This window comes from Brachypodium distachyon, chromosome 3 (genome assembly GCF_000005505.3).
Source record: "Brachypodium distachyon strain Bd21 chromosome 3, Brachypodium_distachyon_v3.0, whole genome shotgun sequence".
NCBI classification, from domain to species: domain Eukaryota; kingdom Viridiplantae; phylum Streptophyta; class Magnoliopsida; order Poales; family Poaceae; genus Brachypodium; species Brachypodium distachyon.
The window spans coordinates 54,650,044-54,670,558 of record NC_016133.3 but is presented as its reverse complement, the minus strand read 5'-3'; the positions used below and the strand labels follow the sequence as shown (position 1 = coordinate 54,670,558).

The 20,515-nt window shown below is 44.5% G+C and overlaps 3 protein-coding genes and 1 pseudogene across 3 annotated transcripts; 2 read left to right on the top strand and 2 right to left on the bottom strand.

Moving 5' to 3' along the window:
- The first annotated feature begins 204 nt into the window (after window positions 1–204).
- On the top strand, window positions 205–1,504 carry LOC112271982. Its single transcript, XM_024462312.1, has 3 exons — window positions 205–246; window positions 392–536; window positions 963–1,504. Exons 2-3 carry the CDS (start codon window positions 443–445, stop codon window positions 1,328–1,330), a joined length of 462 nt encoding a protein of 153 aa, XP_024318080.1. The 5' UTR covers window positions 205–246; window positions 392–442; the 3' UTR covers window positions 1,331–1,504.
- A 1,010-nt stretch (window positions 1,505–2,514) lies between these two features.
- LOC100831450 (N-alpha-acetyltransferase 35, NatC auxiliary subunit) lies at window positions 2,515–11,586 on the bottom strand. The gene is made up of 17 exons (XM_010237628.3): window positions 11,325–11,586; window positions 11,104–11,237; window positions 9,735–9,802; window positions 9,053–9,211; window positions 8,795–8,962; window positions 7,851–8,004; window positions 7,366–7,445; window positions 6,432–6,704; window positions 6,176–6,319; window positions 5,457–5,591; window positions 5,228–5,326; window positions 4,462–4,518; window positions 4,170–4,374; window positions 3,501–3,625; window positions 3,319–3,387; window positions 3,134–3,232; window positions 2,515–3,036 (listed from the first exon to the last, which is right to left on the bottom strand). The coding sequence occupies exons 2-17, from the start codon at window positions 11,216–11,218 to the stop codon at window positions 2,797–2,799; spliced, it is 2,190 nt and encodes a 729-aa protein (XP_010235930.1). The 5' UTR covers window positions 11,219–11,237; window positions 11,325–11,586; the 3' UTR covers window positions 2,515–2,796.
- A 768-nt stretch (window positions 11,587–12,354) lies between these two features.
- On the bottom strand, window positions 12,355–15,283 carry LOC100838592 (protein diaphanous homolog 1). Its single transcript, XM_003570284.4, has 5 exons — window positions 14,283–15,283; window positions 14,082–14,176; window positions 13,860–13,971; window positions 13,002–13,054; window positions 12,355–12,870 (listed from the first exon to the last, which is right to left on the bottom strand). Exons 1-5 carry the CDS (start codon window positions 15,181–15,183, stop codon window positions 12,649–12,651), a joined length of 1,383 nt encoding a protein of 460 aa, XP_003570332.1. The 5' UTR covers window positions 15,184–15,283; the 3' UTR covers window positions 12,355–12,648.
- Window positions 15,284–15,647: 364 nt separating this feature from the next.
- Window positions 15,648–16,565, top strand: LOC100831146 (annotated as a pseudogene).
- Window positions 16,566–20,515: the final 3,950 nt, after the last annotated feature.

The window sequence follows — 20,515 nt, the reverse complement described above, 5'->3', positions numbered from 1 at the left end:
AACGTCTTTGCAGTTACTCCTAGCGCACGATCGATCCGCATGCTGGGCTCCCAATTAATTAACCGCTCGACGTCCCAGGCGCGCCGTGCGCAGATGGCAGATTTTGCCGCGGGCCGAAATTTTTGAAGCACGAATGGAGGGAACCATGGGGCTTCTATAAATAGGGCGTCAGTTCCAGAGCTCGTTCGCCTGCCACTCGTTCTTCCTCTCCGGTGGTGCACCGGCCCTCTAGATTCTCTGATCCATGTAAGTGCAGGTACTCATGGCGCCCTTTGATCCGAATGAGCCGCTTGTTGATTCCTGATCGCCTTTCTAGACATGCCCGCGATGACCTCGACCTAATAAGCTTCCTCATGTGTACCCGCGCGCTGTTAATTTGTTGCTTCAACAGCTGAACCTGAAGCTGCTGCCGGAGAGCATCGAGAAGGAGATTCGACTGGTAATGGTGCCGATGGCCATGGGCAACGAGGTTATGAGTCTGGCCGCAGAGCGGAACGAGGACGCCGGGCACTTAGGAAATCACTGTTCCGGAACGAGTAAGCATTTGACACCTTCATCAATTTCGCAAGTACTTGTCGCAGTAGATTATATTCAGTAATTAAGCTGTTGTTGATTCTTGCTCGACGCTCTAGATTGATTCCTCTACGTAGCACTAGCTAGCTGGTCAAATTGTTTCTGTACGTTGCCTGGAGTGTGGTTCTACTACGTACACTGAAAATTCGACCTGTACAAAATTTGATTAATTCATCTGTACATTGTTGGATACTCCCTGCTTAGAGTCTACTAGTGCTCGTAGTAATTTAGCACTACTACTAATCGATAGAAGTTTGTCGGATTTGAGTATTTTAAAACTTATCCATTTTGAAATACTGTTCATGTTCAAAATTTTGTTCTAGTGTAAAACTCTACTCATGTTAAAATTGTAAACCGTATCTACAATCGGTGTCCCATTGCAATTGCAGATCAAATTAGAAGGAGGAAACAGTACACCGACAAGCAACGCCGGGCCATTTATACCATGTTGTTAGAGAGAACGACCTTGGGAATTCTAAAACGTGGAACGACAAAGTCCTTGTCTGTTGAACTTGCCGTGGCTCCCAGAGTTATACAGCGCATATGGCTGAATGGGAAGCGCGGTGTTGGTATACATGCTGTTGACAGCAAGAAGCCCAAGAACTGTGGCCGCAAACGAGTTCCCTTTGATGTAGACATGATCAAGGATGTGCCTTTGAGTAGACAGAAGAATCTCCATGACCTTGCTGCAGAACTGGGCGTCTCGAAGACCACGGTCCATAGGCGGTTGAAAGAACTGAACCTTGGAAAGGAATAGTGGTCTTCCGTTTAGGTTGCGGTTGCGAGTTGCGACGCAGAAATTGTGAGCGAATTAAGCGTTGGAGTATCTATTTTATTTTCTTCTGATTTTGCAGTTGTAATCGAAGTCGAATCATGTGCTCCTACTATGTTTTCTTTATCCTAATGCAACTTGAGTACTGTTTGAATCCTACTACCATTCGTCATATTGCTGCCACGGTATGCCGACAACCTAGTTAAGTCCTGTAGCAAATCCGGCAAACTTGCAAAGTCATCTTTCAATCACAACGTCAATGGAATCTAACAACTCATCTTGCTCCAACAATAATCGTTCATCATGTTGAAGGTGCCGCCGACATTGTGAAGTAGATAGTGATTGTGTTTTGTTGGAGTCATTTCTACTTTCTACAGTACTATATCTAATTTCATTTGACACAGATACTTACGATGTTATCAGTGATCATGGCCCACCTTGCCATGGTTAACAGGGCAATTGAGGGTGTCCAGCATGAGCCATCTCGTGTTGGTCACTGTTGTGCTTGATTAGTCAAACACCAGCACATCGTCGTCGTCGCCACAATGCCACTGTTGTCGACGTCTTTGATCAATCTAAGCAGGGTGGCCGTTATCATCATCAATTAAAATTGGGTTCAGAAATGTATATTCCTTTCTATTTTTGGGGAACAAATACCATAGGGCTCTCTCCCTTTAAAATTAATTGTACACATAGGCCATGCTAGTTTTCTCAGAATAATTATACTTCATCCATCCCAAAATAAGTGACTTGATTTGTAGATTCTTATACAAATCCAGTCACTTATTTTGGGACGGAGGGAGTAATATTTTCAAACCTGCTAATCATTTTGGCCTTACTTTTCCTAGGCAAACAATTTTAATGCTACAATTCCTTTTTAATTGGAATGATATAACCCTATTGGATAAAAGGAGATGATGTTAAATAGAGATTGGAGAACAATGTCAAAGTACTGAATAAGGCCACGTCACGAGTCGCAACTTTCAAGCCATAAGCTCTAGCAAACAATGTCAAAGTACGCTGTGAGCTGTCTGTCAACAAGATCGACTTGCGATGATAATCCTGTACCAATAGTTCAATATACCAAGATACTGAAGTCGCTACTTCGTCATATAAGTTAGACAGAAGGTGTTGCCCAGCCAGCAGTTAAGCACCGACCACAAGTACACTGAACTCAATTTGCCAGTAAATTGTCACTGGAATTAAAGAACATTCGTATAGTTTGCAGAATAAATAATATCAAAATTTTCTTGACAGAAAAATGCCAGGGACATGAGCTTTCCCCAGCGTTTGATCTATTCTTCCTGTTGTCTACAAAATTGTTACATCTTACAACCTAAAACCACAGGTAAGAGTGCTTTGCCCGAACCAATGAACAATGGAGAATGACCGACCAGTGTGCCATCACCTGAAACGGGGTTCGGAAATTTCCACCCTACCTCAAGAAGAAACTATGATCTCTTTACAACTGCAACTGCAAAGTGAGGGTGGTGCGTGAACTCAAATGAGACCCTTAGCGATGGATCGCCAACACCAACACTGTTGATGATGTTTAGGGCTATCCTATTGTGCTCAGCAACCTGTTCTATCTGGCGGAGTTCTGCGAGCTTTTCTGGTTCACTTGCAAAACTACCTTTCAAAGAGGGGATTATCTTCTGGATTTCCTTAAAAAAATTGTACTTCATTACGTCCTGTGAAGAACAAACATTCTATGGTTAGGTCAAAATAAGCAGACAAAAAAACTGGTGAAAGGGGGGGGGGGGGGGGGGGTAAGGGCTGAGTACTGACTGCCATGTGTGCCTGAGCAGCCGATTCCTTAAAACTGTAGTATGTAATGTGCTCAGGGATTCGTGCTTTCTGGAGAAGATCAAAATGCTGCAGGAATCTCTGGAAAGAGCGATCCAAGATTTGTCAGACACGTCTAAGGCATACTTAAAAGGATATCAAAATTCACAACATTGAATCTGGCCCACCTCTTGTTCAGTATTAAAGATAGTTGGCAACAGGAATGACTTGCCTTCATTTCTCAGGACAGCCAGCAACTACATTAGTAATAATATAAAAATATTGTTTAGTGGCAGAAAGGAACAGTAGCATTAAAAAACATGTGCTTTGTGGCTATGTTTTATGGGTGCAACATTGTTGCCATACACACCATTGAAAGTCCTTCTGATAGTAAAACATAGCATTGAAGCAATAGACAGGAGGATGAAAATGCTGCATCTCGTGCAGAGTCCTTTGAATGATCCTTCTTCTTTTTCCCTTTTCTTCGTGCTGAACCTTTAACCATAGGTACAAATTAAAAACTAATTTACTAAATAGAAGACAATGTTAGTAAAAGATGGTGTGCCATTTTATTTTAAAAAAGGGAGTAATAGACAACATCAAATGAGTTTTCTTCACAACGATGTTAGCAGTAACAATATTATATGTATACCATCACCAAATTGACAACAACAATGGAATCTTTTGATATGATGTAATTACAAAAAGAAATATGTTTTATTTCCCCTTCAGCTACTGGATGGCAAAGCATGCTTCTTTAGCTAAACTGCACACTCTCTTTTCCTTATATTTGTTTACTTTTCACATATTTTCCAAGCGAATTCTAAAAGGAGATAACATGAAGCAGTAAAATGTACACCATGTAACAAAAACTGTCAAGTTGCTGGCATATCCGATAGACATCCAGAATGTTATATGGTCAGTTGGTCAATTTATAAAATCAACAACCCTATTAGATTTAAAAATCTACATGCACATCATCCAATACAAGTCTAATAGTAAGAATCTAATATAATTTAGAACAGACATCATAACTTACCGTTTTCGTTGCTAGCAAGGATTCGTAACTGCATCTTTTCTATTAGCTTTATAAACACCACGTGCATGTACCAGTACACCATACAGTATTCACTGGGAGAATACAGGTCAAGTTCAAAACCTAATATGAGAAACCGAGAAGCAACCCAGTATGTCTGCTCTTGAGTCCAAACAAGTAGTTGCTTTGATACTCTCATGCACATGTTCTGCACCACCAACAAAACGATGTTGAAGCATGCCAAGTTTATGACAATTGGTATTCGTTACAGCAAGCATTTGAAATCAAAGATTACCTCATGGTCCAAGACATTTCTAGTTTCACCAAACTCTCTTTTCAATGCAAGCTCCAACTGCAATATGTACAGGCATAGAACGTTATAAGTGTAAGATGTACAGATAATCAAGGGTCCAGCTGTCACAATCATGGAATGGTCGTCTCAAAACTATCATAGAAGTGTAATCATCATAAGTCGTTAACAGTGCCTAAATAATGGTGGAAGTAATATTAGAGCACACTTGACACTACCTAAATAACTGCTTTCCCATTTGTGGCAATCTTTACTGATTCAAGACATGACCAGATTATTGCTAAATAGGGGAGCTGAAGTTGTTGCTCGTTACTGTTGGTCTGCAAGAGTACATTGCATAAAATGATGGGCCTAGCAGCACCTCCCCAGTCGTTATTCAATAATTAGGATACCAAGAGTGGAAGACTGAAAGGCAAGTGTTCAGTACCATGATAAAGTGAATAAGCTAAATCAACCAGTAAGAAAAGGTTAATTCAGTGAATCTGACTTCTTCCTCAGCTTTATTATTAAACATATAATGTCATTAACAATAGCTGTCATAATAATAATCAAGTTTAGAAACAGAACTGTGGGTGAGCATGAATTTACATTCATCACGATGTCAGTAGCTAAACGGGTTTGATGGCATACATAATGTCATTCACAATTTGCATGTCATGTTAAAGAACTACGCAAGAAGACGGAATAGTAATGTGGAGCTTATGCAAATAGCAGAAGAGAGTAACTACAAAACGGTGTTTATACAACAAACCTGTATGGAAATGGTACTCCAATCCTGCAAGCTCTTCCCAAGCTTGCGTCGTTGCCATGCAGTGTTTGTACAAAGAATTTTGAGCAAGTTGATAACCAACTACAAAGTCATTAACAAACTTAATCAAAGATGTGTAAGGAACTCCAGATATATTTTGATTTGACTGCATGAAGAATAATAACCATGAAGCGAAATAAAGTAAAGGTTGAAAATAATCCTGGTGTCTGACCTGACCTAGCTGCACTACAAACTCATTCATCTGGAACTCCTTATCTCCTATAATGTCCGGTAATGATAAAGCCCTTGAAATCACATCACAAAACAAATCTCGCCCATAAAGCTTGCCGTCTTGAACCAATAAAGTCTGCTTCAATGGATTTTGTATCGTTGTTAATTTAAGAGAGAAACAAAGAATGAACTATAGATAACACATAAAATGTTTATTACGCAGGACAAAATTTATTATGGGGACAAATCGTGTTTCTACATGAGAGCGCCAATGGAATAAAAAGTGAGCCAGCCATCAGTAATTTAGTGCTACAACAGTAGGAAAAAAAAGCTTTGTCTAACCAAGAAAATCTCAAAGCTATTTATATAGTACCCAGGGATCAATTTATAAAGGAAAAAGGTAACCAAATAGCAATCTCTTTAAAAAATGTGCATACTGATATAACTAAGCATAGACATTTGTCAACAATAAGCAAAAGTATATGGATCCTGATATTTGCTAAGGTAACTCCTAGAAATGCTCAGATTTGTAATACTCAAAGAAGACTGGACTTAACTAATCACACTAAATGGGATATAAAATACAAGCCTACAAGATATTCATAGTCTACACAATACTGTGCTACTGCAAACAGCTATCGAAATGCTATTAAGATGAGTCATAGTCAACAACAATACTGCGATATACAGGTGGTCCTGAAGCATGTATGTGTGACACACCTGAAGAAATGCTCTAGGAACCAAATCAGGAACTGATTTTTGGAACTGGGCAATGAAGTGAAGCACATTCTCAAGCACGGGATCAAGCGATAAAGAACAAATGACATCTAGATCACGCAGAAGCTTCTCAAAGTACCCGAGTGCCTGCAACAACGTTGTTACCCACAACACTTGTGAGGTCGAAAAGGACTATACAGAAACAATTTCGAAATATGCAAAGTTTAATGCATTATTTATGGAACCACTATTAACTTACATCACTCCAGGTAAGTATTTTAACAGCACGCGGTGGTGCAGCACTCATGAGTCTGCTGTTTAAGCTGACATCAAAGCCAAATGGACGGCAGCCTGATGCAGTGGTGCAGCTTTCATCACCTTGTTGCAATGTAATGTTGGACTGGGACTTCAGGAACTCTTGAGACTTCAGCATCAAACTAAGCTCACTCAAGCATGACGCAACATGCTTGCGAGCTAAATCTAATCCTCTTCCATGTGGTCTCCTCAAGCACGTAACAACATGGTGGAAATGCTACATGACAACAAAATGTGAAGACGGTCAGAATTTAAAGAAAAACCCTCTTATGCGTCATATTCAGAAATGACGATCCTCTTCCGTGAGGTTTCCTCATGCAAACAACGACACGGTAAAAATGCTACACAGCCATACAAAGTTTGAGATGAAAACCCATCTTATGCATCAATTTCAGAACAGTCCCCCCAGGATTAAATTGGTCTTCATTCATACAATAACACTATGATATACAACTTATACATTTAGTTTTAAGCAAGAACATAAAATTGCAAAAATGCATGTGCCGATTCTTCCGCCCTACCTCCCTCTCTCACAATTTAAAAAGAAAACTGAGGATTGCCACTCAATTCATTGGCATTTCAGGATTTTCCACCAAATTGTCCCAATGACAGTTGTCCAGGACCCAAATGTCATGAATAATTGAGTGGGAAATCTGTAAGTTTGCCGATCAATGCAGAGGTAATTTCTTAAAATTCTACAATTTAAATAGCACCAGTTTCTAACTTGTAATTGCTTAGCTTGAAACAAGTATTATCATAATGACAGAGCATAAACATAGATAACCAACATGCTTGAGGATACACACTTATCAAATATCTGCATTGAAGAAATTTTATTGAAGTTAGTGCAAATTTGAAAAGGAAACACGGGTTAAGACCTTACGAAAACGTAATCTGCATAACAAGGCTCTGCAGTAACCCTCTTCCACATCAGGATTATCCTGCAGGGATTCAAGACCTGCAGTAACAAACTTCCCTAGTTAATGACACAAACCTACAAACTATACACTCAATGAATGTCCAAATCAAATATGGCATTTTACCAAGTAATTCAGTAACCTCCATTCTATTTCAAAAACTCAGCGTCCAACAGCATTTTTTGTCGTTGCGATAAAAAGAGTAGGGCAGGTTTATTTTACGGTGTAAGCCAAACAGGCATATATTGCTTGTTCTATCATCAGGAGAAGACTACAATTTATCTTGTTACTGGCAAGGGCAAGCTAGACTCAACAGTATGACTGAAACTAAGACTGAGGACCATGAAATCGGTAAATTGATGAAACAAGGAACAAGAATTTACATGAAACAGAACTATGATCATTTCATTTTATCAAAGGATTTCTGCCGTGACAATGCACAGTACCTTCTAGTGTTTTTCTCTTGGACAATGCATGGGATTTACATGCACGCAATTGACGAGATACCGTCTCTTCAACCGAGTTTAGAACTGACAGACATTTATCATCACCTTCATCTTTCAAAGGCAGTCCAAAAGACATTGTAAATAGGTCCTCTTCCTACAAAAATATCAAAATTATATCTTCAGCCATAAGTGAAATTGCGGGACTCTGATCACATTAAAAAGACCAAACAATAATCAACTTGGTGTGCTGTGCATGTCATCCTATGAGTTATGTGCAGATCCCAATTAACAGAACACCCTAAAGATCAGCCACAGCTACACTAAGGGTGGGTAAAAACACCAGAAAACCAGAACTGGAGACTGAACAAGCAACATCCTATGAGTTAAATTCCGTTTATTTTTCATTTCAGTTGACGCTTCATGAAAACCAAAATCAAGTTTGGTCAATTTGGTTTTCGGACTCTTGGAAACCAAATTCACAAACCAACTGAACAACCAGATTAACAGCCTTCCAGTAAAGGTGTTTGCATCAGTCCTAAGAAAGTAAAAAGTTCACCAACATGATAGATCTCTTGAATCTCAAGAAAGAATTTGGTATAGATAGTAAAGTTGCAGATTTCTAAAAGGAAACACTGCACCTCTCAGATTGCAGTCTCATTTTTAGGTATAGAAGATGCAAGAGCACAAACGCATTTACTCTAGAAATGCTTAGACAGACAAAAAAGATAAAAAATGATGCATTACATATTCCACTCATAAAGGGGTAGTCTGACATGAGATAATGTGGTTGCATAGGATTCTCCTCGTTTCAATAAAACAATATGCATCAACTCTGAAACAAAATAGCATCAACTTGCATACCCAACTCCGCAATGTCAACATCCAGATAGATAAATGAGATAAGGAGAGACTGGCGATACAAAAACATTCCAGCTGAAAAATACCTCATGAGTTCGGGCAGTTGAAACGACAGCAACGACAGCATTGCAAGTAGCCCGCAAAATCCTGCAGAAGCTATTTAGGACAGCATGCGATGAAATTCTCTCCATTTTCATAAGGTAGATACATGTAAAGACGGTCTGTGCTAGAGTGTGACCCTTGTGCCATGTTGCCTGAAATATAAAGCATCCCAATAAAGTAGTTTAGCCATATTGATACGCCTATATAGTGCATATATTACATACGTGATAGCACTGAAGTACCTCACATGAGAAAAGATGATCAATGACATCAAGAGTGCGTTGAATGTCAAGTGTTCTGTCCAAACTAAGTGGAACTGGGGCAATGCCATCTTCTATGGCTTCCTCAATGGAATAATATCCGCTTCTCTCGATTCCAGAATCCATTTTAGGATCCATTATCTATATCAAGACAGAATAGACACTAAGAACAAGAATCAAGCAATAGATCTAAACAATTAAATTGCCGATAAACCAAATAAATGCGTCACTCAGCAAGCATAGAAGGAACGATAAGCTGAAATTCTACAATCACAATTCTGAGATTCGCCTTGGTCATTATTAACTTTAAAGTTTGTACAGAGCTGTGAACAGTAGTCACGACTCAGCACTCAGAAGTAATTCCAAGCCTAAGGTGTATCCAGAACTCAGATCAAAGCAACTCGAGTGCAAGTGTCACGTAACAAGCGCATATCCATTATTCAATATCAAAGCAACTCAGGTGCAACTTTTATGTAACAAAAGCATCTACCAGCGACGCCGAAAATACTATGTCTACAAGGAAAATTTCAATTGATTAGTAACAACTGGTTTCATAAACAAAACTACTAGACACAAAAACATCATACTTACATTCTCTGCAGTATGCACAACAGAATAGAGTTGAAACACAGCAAAAGAGCAGGGAAAATAATGTGCTCCTTACTTCCAGTGCAGACATTGCCGCAAACAAACTGAAATTCTCCCCATGTACAAGTTCCCCATCTTGGAGGTCTACAAGCAAGAAAGAATTAGAAGAACAGTCGACAGAAAATAAATTAGCTACCAGGTCTCAGCATCGACTCATTTTCAGGATTATGCTCAAATATGACAGTACTAGATACATTTACATAAAACATTGTTGTGAACTTCTTCTGGGAAGAGTCGCATACAAGTTAATTTGGCTCTGGAGTCAAATGCACTAATATAGCCTTTAGTTACATGCTGTTGAGAATTTTGGATTCTCTTTTAATTTCTAATTATGAGGACACTCTATCATATAAAGATAAAGAGAGATCATGCATTAGGAGGCCAAGCAAAAAAGAATAAAACAAAGTTGCCATAAATAATATTCCCAAGTAGCCTCAGAATAGGCACAATAACACAGATCCTAGATAGATACAAGCAAACAACACAACTCCTAAGCCCAAGATGATAACCCTAAATTGTAACAACGGCTAAACCCACTCTAAAGATAAACAGAAACCTCTGTTCTCAATGAGGTTACACTTCAAGGATTGCAACAACAGAGTAAAGGTTGATTACGTCCACTACTCCAGTCAACACTAGTAATATAGTATTGATCCTGATTCCTGACAACAAAATTTCCCAGCTAGCAGTAGGTATCATGATGTTAAGAGCAACCATTGAACTCATCTGCACTGATATGCACAAAAGGAGTGGTCTATGGACATGATTCAACAGCAGTGCTCATGTGTATCTGTGTAGGTAATCATGGTTTGCATAGCCATAGTTCCCTCCACCCTCCTTAAATCAACCACGGGTAAACCTAACAGCCACGGGGTGGGTAGTAGCCCGAACATCACAAGTTTGGTCCCTTTCCAAGTTTAGTGCATTTCACACTGCAGTTGGGTCGAATAATTTTTCGTAAGCACAAACCAAGGAATACACGCTTACTTGGACCGTGCATCCTAAAAAAATGCCTGGACATGGTCGGCTGCCTGGGCTCGACAAAAAAAAAACATCTGCAGTAGTGATCAATACAATTATCTGAAGGCTAGGAGATGGCTTTTCTTAAGCCAAATACTAAATCCTATAGGATTTGCCCGCGCTCCAGGAACAGGCTGGCTCCACCACTGCTGGTAAGAAACAATGCAAAAACGCATCACACATTGCTGAAAGCAACCCCGGGCTCATCCAGACAGGCATCCACCACACATATGCGAGATCTACAGGCATGATCGAACCGTGGTACAAAGACCTGCTTACACTCCTCCGTTCTCCAAACTACTCGTAACTTAGTAAGGTTCACGATTCAGCAAAAAAAAATAGAGCAAACCGGCAATAGAGCTTACCAGCGCAGGCGGCAGCTACGAGTTGTGAGGCGTCGGCCCAAACGGTCCGGTCGCCGGAGGGGGGTATGTTGGGCGGCGGCGGCGCGGGGCCTGCGGAGGAGGAGCTCGCCTCCATCGGATCTGGTTGGATTCGACTGTTCATGCAAATGGACATAAATAAATACCGGAGCGAAACGAACAGCGACACGGACACAGGCGCAGAAGAGCTAGGGCTCCCTTACCAGCGCGGAGGAAGGAAGGAGCTCTCTCGCGGCGTTCCGGAATGGATCTCCACTCCACACGGCGGCCCTGTCAGCAGTGAAGGGGAGGGAGAGGAGGACGCCGGCGATGGAGGAGAGCTCCGAGGTGGTGATGGGCGCGCTTCGGTGGGAGGAGGAAGGGGAGGCGGCTTGGCGGCGAGGCTTTGCGCCGCGCGAGTTGCACGCGTGCCCTGAATCTGCGAGCGCAGTCGCCGATTTCGTTATTACTCCTATACCCTCCTGCAGTGAACTCTTTTCTGCATTTATTTAATCTTGCAGTGGGGATTTCATCAGCTTGGATTGATGTCTACCAAGATTTTCCTAGTACTACCCAAGTACCCATGTAGTTTCTCAGTAGCTTCCACTTTAAAAAAAACTGACAACTTAGCAAATACTTCACAATGTACACATTTCATCAAAAACTGACTTCTTTCATCAAAATAAATGTACACAGTTCACAATGCACCTGACAAACTTCCTTCTTTTCACAAAAATCGGCATATTTGGTTTCTTCAAGACAAAAGGCTGACCAACGAGTACTTTATTACTCCCAACAAGGGATGTAAAAATAATTGGTAGCAATAACTTTTGAAGACGAATATATATTGATATTTATTACTCCCAACAAGGCATGTAAATATAATTGGTAGCAATAACTTTTGAAGACGAATATATTGATATAAGTTTCATGTATGAGAAAACAGATAATAATTTAGTACTTTTTGTCAAAATATTGTTTTAACAAAACCAAATATACCAATCTTTGTGAAAAGTATAGCAGGCTATGCATCTGTTAATCTTTTCTACTCCCTCTGATCCTAAATTCTTGACTCAAATTTGTCCAAATATGGATGTATCTATTCTTAAAAAGCGTCTAGATACATGTAATATTTCAACCACAATTTAGGATCGGAGGGAGTATATCTCTAACTATCCCTTCTGCCCAGTAATGCATGATGTCTAAAAAATGAAGGGGACCCTTGATGGTAGCCAAAAGCAATTACACCCCAACAAGGCATCAAACAGTGACTAGTTTTAAAGAAAGATCAATCAAGTGCTATTATGTTTGTTCATCAGTCCCTCCTCTTGAAGTAGAGCTTGGGAGCTCAGAGAAATAAACAAACTGGTGTTACAAAACAAGAAACTGCAGCTACCCAAAGAACTTGTTATTACAAAAAGAGATAGTACAACACTGCAAGACTGGATTGAGACATCTCGAGCCTGGACGTCTATCTGACAGGTTTTATGGCCTTGCAATTCAAGGCCAAAGTTCAAAAGTGGTAAATTCTCTTTGTTTCAGGGCTTTCTACGCCTTCATCTTCCTCTTTCGCTTGCTCTTGCTCTTCTTAGACTGGGCCTTGGTTGGCTGTGTCTTCTTGTAATCAGGTGCTTTGTACTCCGGCACATCGCGAAGCCCAAGCTTTGACAGAACAAGACAGTACGAGTCCCAGTCCGTTCTGCGCAAGTATTTGAGGTATTTCTTCCTCCTTTGGACCATATCCTGAAGTCCCTTTCTAGAATGCTTGTCCTGCATCACAACAGAGTTGACAGATTACTGAATCAAAATAAGTTCAAACAATCCCATAAGTGGTGTGGAAGTAAAAGCATAATGCAGGAAGCAGCATGATATGGAAAAGGGAAATTCAAGATTGCACATACCTTTTTGTGTAGAACAGATGACAAGTGCTTGATTTTTAGTGTTAGCTGGGCTACTGAAAAACAAAGATGTGCATATCAGTAACATGTATTATGTGCCTAGCAAAGGTTACAAGCAACATAAAATGGTCTAAATGCAATGAAAGCTCTTATAGCAAAACAAAGCTTGTTTACATGACCAGATAGAGAGGGCTTTACCAACTAAGAGTATCGAAATTACCGCCAAATTAAGGTAATATTGAAATTAATTGAATAAAGTCTCCAGATATTAAAGTTGACGGGAAAAAAGTAGGTGCCCCCTACCCTCCGTCCCATAATTCTTGTCAAAATATTACATGTATCTAGACGCTTTTTAGGAATAGATACATCCATTTTTAGGCAAATTTGAGACAAGAATTATGGGACGGAGGGAATATTAAATTGGAGATTTTGAATGCTGATGCTGGGATATTTAGCATAGGCTATATCAGCCCCTCAAGCAAAATTGATACTCGAGTCAGTCCTAACCCTCATATATAAATCATGTCCATCATCTTTTTATAAACACAAAAGCGATAACAATCACCAGTTATCAATTCCCATCACATCAACACTAATTATGGAATTGTTAAGTCTGTGTATATTCTTCTTATATGAGCAGGTACGTGACAATTTTCTGTCAGTATTATGCAACCTTGCAAAAAAAGGCTGAAAAACAACACAGGCAAGACGTAGTGGACAGTATAAAGTAAACATAAAAGAGTGTACACTGTGTTAAAAAAATTTAAGAGCAGGAATATCATTGCTAAGATGTGACTAAATATTTAGCAGACATAAAAATGCTTTGTCTGCAATGAATTCAGGAAGGGGCAAATTATTTACTTTGAACTCGTGCAGAACCACAGTCATTCTCGGACATCTTGAACTCGTCCCTCACCTTCTGAAGCTCCAATTTCATCTTTTCTTCGCCTGACATGTGGTCAGGATGGAAATACTGAAGACAACACACACCAATAAGCAGTCAATCACATCCTCAGAACAGAGATAGGAGGGGGGGGGGGGGGGTGAAGTCCTCCCACGACCAAAATAGATGGAAAAGCTCACTCTCTCTAACAATTCCTCCTGCGGTGGAAGATTACGCAGCTCGTATTCCGGTGTTGGCTTCCCACCAATGTTTGAAAATAATGACAAATTCTGGACTGCTCACGATCAAGCACAATACAACACAAGGTGTAACCCATCAGTGCCATGCAGGAGAAAACAAAGAGGTGGCAAAAGAAAACAAGCAATGCTCGGCAAGACTACCAGTTTTGATAATCTTCCTGTCTTCGTTTTTCTTGATGTTCCTGATGCTCGACCGGAGCATAGCATATTCCCCACCGAACCGTGGGTCCTCGTGCCTCTTCTCAAGCTCGGCCAGCTTGGCTATCCGCCCTTGCAGCTCCTCCAGAGAGAACCACTCCTTCCCGTCCTTCCCTGCGCCAGACGGCCGCAGCTCACCGAGCTTCTTCCCAAGCTCCTCATAACTGTAGTCCCTCGAAAGCAAAATGCCGGAATCCTCCTCCTCCTTCGCGAACCCCTCTTCTGGCTTCCTGGCTCTCTCCTGTAGCTCCTTCCCGAAGATGTTCTGCGGCAGCGAGTTCAGGAACGTCGGCCTCTGCTGCTTGGATTCAGTCTTGTGAAGGCTCTCGCGGATGGCATCGAAGCTTAGGCTGAACGGCTTGCTATCGCCAGCGTTGCGGCCCGGCTGGGGCCGGCCCGGCGAGGCGGTGCTGTTCCTGAGCAGGTCCTGGAATGACGGGGTGGCTCCGCCGCCGCCGGAGAAGCGGGAGGGCAACGACGACGGTGCCCCGCCGGCGGCGTTGCGGGTGGCAGCGCGGAAGGACTCGAGATTGCGCTTGATGTCCTCGAGGGATGCGGAAGGGGGCGCGGCGTGCCCGGCGGGGCGGGGCGGCGTGATCGGGATCCGGCGGGGCGGGGGCGGAGCCGGGGACGACTGTAGGCGGTTGCGGATATCTTGGAAGAGCGAGGACGCGGACTTCTTCGGGGCCTCGCCGTGGTTCGGGGCCGGAGGGGCGTTGGGGTCGTCGGACGGCGGCGGCGGGGGTGGAGATGGGAAGGGAGGGTTGGAGGAGGAGGAGGAGGAGAAAGGGCGGGGCACAAGGAGGAGGGGCTTCTTGCTCGGGTTGATGCGGCGGAGCGCCATGGTGGCGGCGGCGGAGAGAGGTGGGGTTCAATCCTCCCCTCTCCTCGTCGTCGTCGACGCTGTAGTAGGGTTTTGGGGAAGAGAATGGAAGGAGAAGGAACGAGTGGAGTGGACGAACGATCAGCTGCGGCCTGCGAGGCTGCGACTGCAAGAGCGGTGGGCTGAGAACTGGCCCAATATGGATGAACAGCTTTCAGTCCATGGGCCAAAGGAGGTAACGGCTCGTGGGCTTTCCAGGCCGAGAACGCCTCCTGCACCAGCAGAATTGCAGAAAACGCCTCGCTTCAAAAAAAAACAGAGGAAAACGCCAACCGGCCGGTCGGCGGCCAGCTCACATCACCAAGCCAAGCGGCGGCGATGCTACCCAAAAAACTCAATGGTCAATGGGTCAACTCAACCACGTACTATTAGGACAGGCCACCAAGATGATGCTGTTGTTAAACCGCCGGTGGGTCAACTACGCGATGAAGCGGAAACATCTCTCACTTGTAGGTCGCCATATGAACGTGAGTGGTAATGGTTAGGATGATGTCAAAAAAACGTTTAGTCTCTCCAAATCTGCTCCGGATGAACTATCCATAACGACTTTATCACTTGAAAATATATTTTGGAAACTATTTTTGCAGATCCTCATGAACCTTTCCTTGCAGGTCAATGATCGTGGAATTCTCACAAAAACTATTCAGTTCTTTGACAAGTTACAAGAGTTGTTTAGTGGATCCTCAGCCGATGAAACATTTATGCATGATCCTTCTACTGCTGCTGATTCTGACAATGAATGTGATACACAAGAGAACATAAATGACATGTCTGCCTGTGCTGAAACAAAGTGTCCTGATGGAGAAGATTCAGACAAGTTTGAATCAGATAGTGATGATTGTAAGGAGGTGGCAGCGGTCGCTGCAGCTAATGTTGGCGGTCTGAAGCCTAACAAGAAGAATTTCAAAAGGTTTGGAAAACAAAAGACGTTATCGGCGTCACAATCAAACAAAAAAACCAAGTCCCCGGCTGCAGCACGTGATGGCAATGATATGGATGTCATGCTTACTAGTACTCTGGTGGGGATCAAGAAAAACCTTACAAAACCAATACAAACCCTCCCCCCGCCAGATCCGAATGCTCCGCTTTGGAACATGCTTAAGAATATTGCATTGCCACCTGATGATAAGATGGCAGTAGGAATGTACCTTTGCAAACCAGAATTACAAGTTCAGCGCAATTTCCTTATGGCCATGGGTGAAGAATACCTTGAGCACTAGGTGTTGAATCATTTTTCTCGGGATGATCTGGATGCTAATGGTCTCTTGGTGATGGTCCTACTAGCTTTTAAATGAGCAGGTTGCAAAATATTTTAGACATGGTTAATGCTGGGTTTTTTTGCTGCACACTTTTGGTTATGCAATTGCTCACTACTGTGATCAGACAATTGCTATACTTGTCACCAAAGTTTTTATGCGACAAGCTCCTAATTAAACAATAGTTGTTTAACTTGATAGGATGTGGCTGTGGCTTTTGCACAAGTTAGAATTGTGACTTTTGGACATGTAATGGTGAACTGGCTGTTGGTTCACTTGTCTTATTCAAGTTGTCAAGACAAATGAAAACTGTAGCACAATGATGTAATGAGACCTGATTATGTTTGATCGTATTTAAGTACCTTTTAGTTTCCAATATGTGTTGATTTATTTTTATGTGAAAAATGTGAGTTAACTTGGTATCGGGATTCATCAATACTGATAAGGGGTAACCTCACTAGTTGGTATAAATTCGTAAGCCGGGTCGGCTGATACGCTTTAAAAAAGTTCTTGTTCTATATATTCCTTTTCTAGTCTTTCTCTTTTGGTGTCGCAAAGGGGTTATTTCTTGGTTTCGTCCAGTCATTAATAACTTTATTATTTTTAGATAATAGTAGATAGAAAGAACGCTCGTAAGGAGTCCTATTGAAACCAAGAAATGAATTTTTCTAATTCATTGATATTGCAATTTGAATATTGCAATAATTTATATTGAAAAGACGGTAGCCAATTTATTGGCGAATTCTAAATTCGTATAATTATGATTGTTGAAGTCCAAAATTTAAGTCTCTTGGCTCTTTTCACGCTTTCTCACAAACAGATTAAAAAATAGATTTTTTTTTTTTTGAAGTTTGGACAAACCATTGCTTCGTCTGGTGTCTACAATACATATGACTCATACAATACTAATTTACCAGATCGGAAAAACACATGTAACCAGTGGTGAATGTAACCACAGGTATATAATGCATCCAAACAAAGCCTGGAGTTTTACCCACACATCCATGTTGCTCAGGGTAGCAACCAAACACACCAGATTATTTTGCATGTGCATAACCAGTCGATTAGTAAAACATGAAAAAATCTCGGTCACGTTGCTCAGGGTAGCAACCAAACAGACCCAAACAGACCCTGAATATCACGGCGAGAATGCAAGCGGAAAACGCTTCTGCCCGAGGCGTAAGTAAGAACGGCAGCGACAGGAGCCCGACACGCACGCCTGATGTTGCCACGCAACGCACGTCCCTCTCCGACTGCAGCTGCGAGCGCGACATGGTCAAGAAGAGAGCACAAACCAGGACATATTCCGGAGCCTCCTTGAAGATCCCATCCTTTTTTCGAGAGAGAGAGGATGAAGATCCCATCCTGATATGCTGTCAGTGGATGGAGTGACGATGACCATGGCATGAAGTTGTTCCGGTGGACGACGTCTTGACCTGGCGCACTACGTACAGCCGCGAGCCGAGGAGGTGGAGTCCCACACGCACACGGACGGACTGCTCAGCTACTGGTCAAACCCGTCAGTGTAATTACACACACGCCTTCGGGCTTCGTCACGCGAGATGCATCCATCTGCTTCTCGAGCCAGTTCTCAAGCCAAGTAAAGGAAGGATTAATTCCGGGCCACGTCGAGGCAGATACGACGCCAACGCGCGCGCGCGCGGCCAACCAACGGCCCGCCGTCTCCGCCATCGACCGGTTGATTGGTTGTTGGGTCGCCTCAATTCTCATCCCCTGGACTCTCGCGGTAAAAATAAGTTATCCTTCTGATGTTTTGTTTTGCTCGCTCGGGGATTTTTACCGTGCCCGCGCGCCACCAACGGCCGAAGAAGACGGGCCGGTACGACGACTCCGAGATAGAGTACTAGTGCTGCTGCTAAAACGAAGCCTCGAGTGATCCCCCTTCTTCTTCCCCGATGGAGGGGGAGGAGGACGAAGGGGACGACTTCCTCCAGGTCCTGCGCGCCCTGCGCGACGCCGCCCGGCGCGTGGAGTCCGGCGATGCAGACTGCGGCCCGGCGCTGCGGGCGCTTCTCGCGCTCGAGGCCAGCGCCGACCACCTCCTCGCCGGGGACCCCGAGCTGAGTGCCCTCCGCCGTCTGCTGTCGCGGATCAGAGCCCTCTCGTGGTCTGCTGGGTTCGAGGACAGAGGCGGCGGGGGGTTCGTTGCCGAGCTGCGGGCGCGGTGGCGGCGGTGCGAGACGAGGAGGGCGATCAAGCGCGCGGCGGGCGCCGTCGCGGGGGACATCCAGGCGTGGGCCGACCGCGAGCTCGTGTCCCGCCTCGTGGCCGCGCTTCGAGGAGGGGACGGGGACGCCGCCGCCAACGCCCGCGCCCGCGCGCTGCTCGCGGAGCTGGAGGCGCGGCTGCTAGGGCGGTTCGACCCGCGGCTGCAGGACGCGCTCCTCCGGGGCGGCGTGTTCCCCGCCGTCGAGGCGCGGCTCGGGGTCGGGGACCCCGGCGGCGTGGGCGACGGCTGCGCGTCGGCGGTGCTCGCGCTCGTCCGGTTCAACAAGGACGTGTTCGTGGGGCCGACGCTGATGGGCCCCGCCGTGGGCGCGCTCATCTCCGCCGCCTCGTCCGGCTCGGCGGCGGCGGCGCGCGCGCTCAACGGGCTGGTGGCCGCCGTCCGCGGGCCGCTGGTGGACGAGCTCCACGCGCGCGGCGAGCTCCCGCGGCTCGTGGCCCTTCTCTGCGCCGCCGACCCGCGCGTCCGCGCGCCCGCCCTCGAGCTCGCCCTCCGCGTCGGCTTCTACTGCCGCAGGGAGGTCCTCGACGCGCTCCTCGCCGACGGCCTCGTCAAGCGCCTCCTCTGCCTCCAACGCTCCGACCTCGGCGGCTCCCTCACCGACCCTCGGGACACCTCGTGTCCAGACTCCAAACCCGGAGGTTTCGGCCCGTTCGCCGCGCTCCTGGACTGGCGGCAGCAGCGGCGAGAGGATGACGACGACAGGCTGCTGTCGTCGCGGCGGCCGTTCGTGAGCGCGGTGGCGAGGTTCGCGGTGCAGGTGGAGATCGGGCAGGGGCTGAGTCAGCGGGAGAAGCGCGCCGCGAAGCTGGAGATCCTCCGGCGAGTCCGGGAAGCCGCCGTGTCCCCTGCCGAGGAGGCCGCCGTGCTCGCCGAGGTGCTATGGGGCGCCACCCCGTAGCTAAGCAAGCAGGGCTTTCCACACTGACACCCAGGGCCCACCCCGCCGCTTAAGCGCGGGTTGACTAGTTGGTTGTTGGTGTGGCCATCTTTTATTTTATTTCATTTCTTTTTCCCGTCTATCTATCTTCGTGTGAATAGCAGACATCGGCCGTGTAGATCCGTAGAATGTACATACAGTAGACTGTAGACTTTAGGAGTAGAGGACTCCGATCCGATCCAACGCATGTGTGGTTTGGACGGATGGACAAGAGAGTCCAAGGTGTAACATTATTTTTAGCTTGTAAAAAACCCGGTAGGAAATGTAACGAAGATGCAGTGACAACGAGAGGCTGGAAACAGTTTCCACAACGGTCACCGGGACATTTGATTGGTACTCCTGCTACCTCAGAATGAGCAGCTGGAGTTTGTGAATAAGACGTGCGATTAATCCCTGAAACAAAATGTCGATCTGGCAGTTTCCGGCGCCGCGAATAAACACCGGAGACTTGGCAGGCAGTAGCGTCTCTAACCACAAGAATGAGACACGATATCAGCAGTCCAGCGGGCTGGCGGTCGGCACTCTGCAGGCCAAGAGAGGACCATGGAGTGATTTATCCGCAGCTTATATTCTCCTTCGTGTTTTACTTTGAAATTCTGTAAAGACTTGCTGTCGACGGTTCTGTGATGTGCTGGGCCGGGCGCTGCACGGGTGAAACAGAGAGAGGATCTCGAGGAATCCAATCTCAGGATCAACTGACGACAGAGCAAGACGAGGAGAGCGCCGCAGGTACCTGAAAAAAGAAAAAGGAGAATATTTTCTGTAGGCATCGTGATCCATCGTCGCCTTTCTGTCTTCCAGATGACTTAGTTGTGGTGACCTTTTTCATCATTGTGTTCAGTAAAGAAA